This window comes from Cnephaeus nilssonii (assembly GCF_951640355.1).
Source record: "Cnephaeus nilssonii genome assembly, chromosome: 5".
Taxonomy (NCBI): domain Eukaryota; kingdom Metazoa; phylum Chordata; class Mammalia; order Chiroptera; family Vespertilionidae; genus Cnephaeus; species Cnephaeus nilssonii.
In genome coordinates, this window is record NC_137076.1 from 1,723,659 (window position 1) to 1,729,862 (window position 6,204).

A 6,204-nucleotide genomic window follows, 5' to 3' on the forward strand; every position below is an offset into this window, starting at 1 on the left:
GATGCGGAGGGAAATCAGCCCTTTCACTATTGGCCCTTCGCCTCTAGTGACCTGTACAACGGGAAGGCTCAGAATCCTAAGTTCTCCGAGAAGCCGGCAGGGCTTATTGACTTGTTAGACTCTGTCCTTTTCACCCATCAGCCGATTTGGGATGACTGTCAGCAGCTTTTGCAGGTTCTATTCACCACCGAGGAGAGGGAGAGGATCCTCAATGAAGCCCGGAAATTAGTTCCGGGCATGGATAGAAATCCCACCACCAACACAGCCCTAATAGATGCTTCCTTTCCCCTGACTAGGCCTGAATGGGATTTCAACATGGCAGAAGGTAAGGAGAGGCTCCGGGTCTACCGCCAGACTCTAATGGGGGTCTCCGCATGGCTGCTAGGAAGCCGACTCATCTGGCCAAGGTAGGGACTGTTCAACAGGAAAGGGATGAGTCCCCGGCTGCCTTTCTGGAGCGGATCATGGAGCCATTCCGTACCTACACCCCCATGGATCCAGAAGCTCCCAATAACAGGGTGGCTGTGGTCATGGCCTTTGTAAACCAATCGGCCACAGATATTAGAAGGAAACTGCAGAAGGTAGATAGGCTAGGGGAGAAGAGTTTAAAGGACCTGCTGGAGGTAGCCGAGAAGGTGTACAATAACAGAGAGCCCCCGGAAGAAAGGCAGGCTGGCGTTGTGGCGGCTGCTAGCAGCAAACAAACCCGAGACCTAGCTAAGATCCTGCTCGCCACCACCGCGGACTCTCCCGAGGAATGGAATCGCCGTCTCTGCGGACTCGCCAGCAGCCAGGAAGACGGTAAGGAGACCGCCCGGGGCAGGAGGCGGAAGCTGCAGAAAGATCAGTGTGCTTACTGTAGGGAGATGGGGCACTGGAAACAAGAGTGTCCGAAGAGGGCCAGCAAAAAGGGAGGCGAAGCGGATCGAGTGAAGGTTCTGGAGCTGGATGAACTGAGTGATTAGGGGAGTCGGGGTTCAGACCCCCTCTCCAAGCCCAGGGTAACTCTTAGAGTGGAGGGGACCCCTATTGACTTCCTTGTCGACACTGGAGCGCAACACTCGGTCCTCCGTACGCCTCAAGGAAAATTAGCAAATAAGAAGTCTTGGGTGCAAGGGGCAACTGGTATGAGCCAGTATTCATGGACTACCCAAAGAATGGTGGATTTAGGGACGGGCCGGGTATCCCACTCTTTTATGGTAATTCTGGAATGCCCCTACCCACTGTTAGGACAAGACTTGCTCACTAAGATCGGAGCTCAAATAACTTTCAGACAAGGGGGGCCTCAGGTTACTGATGGCGAGGGCCACCCCATTCAGGTCCTGACCATGAGGCTGGAGGATGAGTACCAGCTTCACCAAAAAGCCTCTCCAGTAGAGGACAGCATGGACGAATGGCTGCAGAAGTTCCCCACGGCTTGGGCGGAGACAGGGGGAGTGGGGCTCGGCGCCCACAGGGCCCCAGTCCTGGGAGATTTAAAACTAGGGGAAGGCCCGGTGAGAGTCAAATAGTACTCCATGCCTCAGGAAGCCCGGAAGGGAATTCAGCCAAACATTCGGAGACTGAGGGGCATAGGGGTGCTGGTCCCCTGCCAGTCTGCCTGGAACACCCCCCTCCTGCCAGTCAAGGAGCCCCACACGAATGACTACCAGCCAGTACAGGACCTCCAGGAAGTAAATAAAAGAGTTATGGACATACATCCAATGGTTCCCAACCCATACACTCTCCTAAGCTCTCTGGCGCCCTCCCGTGTCTGGTATACTGTGTTAGATTTGAAGGATGCCTTTTTCAGTTTGCCGCTGGCACCCCGCAGTCAACCCCTGTTCGCCTTCGAGTGGCATGACCTCGAAGAGGGCTACAGCGGACTACTGACATGGACCCGGCTGCCTCAGGGGTTCAAGAACTCGCCCACCATCTTCGACGAGGCCCTGCACGAGGACCTGGGTGAGTACCGGAGAACACACCCCAACCTCACTCTCCTTCAGTATGTGGACGATATCCTGATTGCAGCAGACACGGCTGAAGACTGCAAGCAGGGGACAAGGGACCTGCTGGCCTCCCTGGGGGCCCTTGGGTACTGGACTTCTGCGAAGAAGGCCCAGATATGCAGAGAAAGGGTTAGTTACCTGGGATACATCCTGGAGGGTGGACAGCGGCAGCTGTCAGATGCCAGAAAAGAGACTATGCTGAAAATCCCAACCCCCACCTCCCGAAGGGAAGTAAGGGAATTCCTAGGATCGGCTGGCTACTGCCACCTCTGGATACCAGGTTTTGCAGAGATTGCCAGGCAACCAAGGAGGGAAAGGCATTTGAATGGACTGAGAGAGAGGAGACAGCCTTTAAGCAGTTAAAGAAAGCCCTCCTAAATGCTCCAGCCCTGGGCCTGCCAGACATCGAAGCCCTTCCATCTCTTCATAGATGAACACAAAGGAATAGAGAAAGGGGTCCTGACTCAAACCCTAGGCCCCTGGAGCTGCCCAGTGGCTTATTTGTCCAAGAAGTTAGACCCTGTACCTGCCGGCTGGCCGCCATGCCTAAGAATTATTGCGGCGACAGTGCTCTTAGTCAAGGACGCCGATAAACTGACCCTGGGTCAGGAAGTCTGGATCACAACCCCGCATGCCATAGAGGGAGTCCTGAAACAGCCTCCTGATAGATGGATGAGCAACACACGTATGACCCATTATCAGAGCCTCCTGCTCAACCCTCCCAGAGTGCGGTTCCACCCCAGTGCGGCCCTCAATCCTGCAACCCTACTGCCTGACCCCAACCTAGATGCCCCCCTACATGACTGTGCAGGAATCCTAGAGCAAGTGCATGGGCTCCGGAAGGACCTGACCGACCAGCCCCTTCCTGATGCAGATGTCACCTGGTTTACGGACTGAAGCAGCTTCGTACAGGACGGAAGCAGGTATGCGGGTGCAGCTGTAGTCACTGAAACGGACACTGTATGGGCAAAGGCCCTGCCCTCTGGGACATCAGCCCAGAGAGCAGACCTTGTGGCCCTCACCAAGGCCCTGACACTGGGAGTTGGAAGGCGGCTCAACATCTACACAGACAGCCGTTATGCGTTCGCCACCGCTCATGTTCATGGGGCAATCTACCATGAAAGAGGGTTACTAACAGCAGAGGGGCAGACTATAAAGAATAAACAGGAGATACTCAACTTGCTCTCGGCCTTATGGCTCCCCACCAAATTGGCCATCATACACTGCCAAGGGCACCAGAAGGCTGACGACCCAGTAGCAAGAGGAAACCGCAGGGCCGACCAGACAGCCAAGGCGGTAGCCCTTTCTCCGATCCCCACCATGGCCCTACAGCTCCCAGACCCAGGGGACCCAGTTCTTCCAGTTCAGCCAGGATATTCCCTGGAGGAGTTACAGCGCATTAGGAAGCTTTCCCAAGCACAGGAGGAGAAGGGGTGGTGGTACACACCGCAAGGGGAGCTCATACTGCCAGACCAGCTTGGAGTCTCCATGATAAAGCACATGCACCGGTCCACTCACCTGGGGGCACGAAAATTAAAGGACTTAATCCGACACGCCAGAATTAAGATCCACCAGCAGGACATTAAAATAGAGTAGGTTGTATCTGCCTGCAAGACCTGTCAACTCACAAATGCGAGAACCGGGCCGAGTGAAAAAGGAACCAGGCTCAGAGGAACCAAGCCTGGAGCACAACGGGAGGTCAACTTCACTGAGGTTAAACCAGGAAAGTATGGCTATAAATATCTTCTAGTATTTGTAGACACCTTCTCTGGCTGGGTAGAAGCATACCCAACTAAGCATGAAACAGCTCAGACGGTGGCTAAGAAGCTGCTGGAAGACATCTTGCCCAGGTATGGTTTTCCTGCTGAGATAGGGTCGGACAATGGACCAGCCTTTGTCTCGCAGGTAACGCAGGCAGTGGCCAAGGCCATTGGGGCAAATTGGAAATTGCATTGCGCTTATAGGCCCCAGAGCTCAGGGCAGGTAAAGAGGATGAATAGAACTCTAAAAGAGACCCTTACCAAACTGACCGTGGAGACTGGCGGGGACTGGGTGGCTCTCCTTCCATATGCCCTATACCGGGTTAGGAACTCCCCCTACACCCTGGGTCTTACTCCCTATGAGATCATGTTTGGCAGACCACCCCCTATTTTCCTAACCTTAAAGCTGAACTCCTCGCTGAGTTTGAAAATCAAGAAATATCTTTTTTCTTAAGAGGGCTCCAGAGGGCGCACGAGGACATTTGGCCGCACCTCCGTGCCATCTATGAGGCTGGCCCAACCCGATGCCTCATCAGTATAGACCGGGAGACTGGGTGTTCGTCAAGAGGCACCGCCGGGAGACCCTTGAGCCACGTTGGAAGGGCCCCTACATCGTCGTGCTGACTACACCCACCGCTCTCAAGGTAGTCGGCATCGCGACCTGGGTCCATCACACCCACGTCCGCCCAGCTGACCCCTCTGCAGTCCAGGAGAACTACATCACGCGATGGAGCATTGATCAGGACCAGCGCAACCTGCTCAAGCTCAAGCTACGGCGCACTCGACCTGCCTGATGCTGGTAACCTTGCTCGCAGTCACTCCTGCCACCGGGAGCCCACACACTCCCCATAAAGTTACCTGGCAAATTATAAACACCAAATCAGGGGCAGTTCTCAATCAGACTTCTCAAATCCATCCCAAAGACACTTGGTTCCCTGAACTGCGGGCGGACCTCCTGACTCTCTTTCCCAGAAAAATCTACCCCGAGCCATTCTGCAGACCTGCTGGGATAGGCCAAGGGATTGGGGACTCAAAACCATTAAGGACCACCTATTTCTACGTTTGCCCTGAACCCTCACGAACTCAGTCCTGGGGGAAGAACCCCTGCGGAGGCGCTGGAGACTATTTCTGTGCTTCCTGGTCATGCGTCTCAACTGGACACGTTGGTGGAAGGCCCCGAGAAAGGGTGACCTAATCTCCGTTGGACGGCCGTCTGCCCACCTTGTCCCCGTGTTGGCCGGGCTCACTGCAGCCCCGTGAGCGTCTCCTTCACGGAGGAGGGAAACAGGCTACCGATGGGACACCGGAAAGACTTGGGGACTCCGACTTTACCAGTGCAGAGAATGTGGAACGGTGTCCGCTACTGACCCTGGAATGCTGTTCACCCTCCGGGTCCAGAACACTCCCCTCGACCATCACACCCCTGTGGGAGTAGGGCCCAACCAAATACTGGCTCCCCGGCCTCCTCGGCCTACCACACCCCGAGTGTCCACACCCCGATCTCAGCCCTTTACCCCACTTACACCTGCCACGGGGAACCTGACCTTGGGTTATACCTTACTGTCTAAGGTAGACCCCCTTTGGGGCATAATCATAGGGGCATATTATGTTTTAAACGCCTCTAGGCCCGACCTAACCGAGTCTTGCTGGCTCTGTCTAGACGCCAAACCACCGTACTATGAGGGCGTCGCAATTAAGGGCAATTACACGGCAGCCTCGACTGCCAACTCCTGCAGGTGGCAGCAAATGGCTACAAGGCTGACCCTGCAGGCGGTGACAGGGCAGGGAACTTGTATAGGCAACGTCCCCTCTGAACAGTCACATCTCGGTAACAAAACTCTGGCTACCCCTAGGGTGGCAGCATATCTTTTGCCCCCTGAGAATGCATGGTGGGCCTGTTCCAGTGGCCTCGCTCCTTGCGTCCACTCCTTAGTCCTTAATTCCCGAAAAGAGGGTTTCTGCGTACTTGTGCAGTTAATCCCTAAGTTAACATACCACTCGGGAGAAGAAGTACTTAACAGAGTAGACACCATTAACCCCCGAAGTAAAAGGGAGCCTATTGCTGCCCTAACTTGTATAGGCAGCTCTCTTGGGACTAGGACTAGCAGAAGCCAGAACTGGAATATCCTCGCTTGTCATACAAGACACGAACTATGGAACCCTAAGAGCAGCCACTGACATAGACATAGAAAGAATTGAAAAATCCATCACCCATTTGCAAGAATCCCTCACTTCCTTATCTGTAGTGCTCCAAAACTGGAGAGGATTAGACTTACTATTCATGCAGCAGGGGGTTTATGTGCAGCCTTAGGGGAGGAATGTTGTTTTTATGTTGACCATTCAGGAGTTGTTAAAGAATCCATGGCCCTTATAAGGGAAGGACTGCAGAAGCGAAAGCTGGAGAGAGAGCAATCTCAGTCTTGGTATGAATCCTTATTTAACCGGTCCCCATGGTT

At 54.3% G+C, this 6,204-nt stretch overlaps 1 protein-coding gene across 1 annotated transcript; it reads left to right on the plus strand.

The window, feature by feature from the left end:
- Positions 1–255: 255 nt before the first annotated feature.
- On the plus strand, positions 256–1,442 carry LOC307100303 (uncharacterized protein). The gene is made up of 2 exons (XM_079772685.1): positions 256–801; positions 1,320–1,442. Exons 1-2 carry the CDS (start codon positions 375–377, stop codon positions 1,343–1,345), a joined length of 453 nt encoding a protein of 150 aa, XP_079628811.1. The 5' UTR covers positions 256–374; the 3' UTR covers positions 1,346–1,442.
- Positions 1,443–6,204: the final 4,762 nt, after the last annotated feature.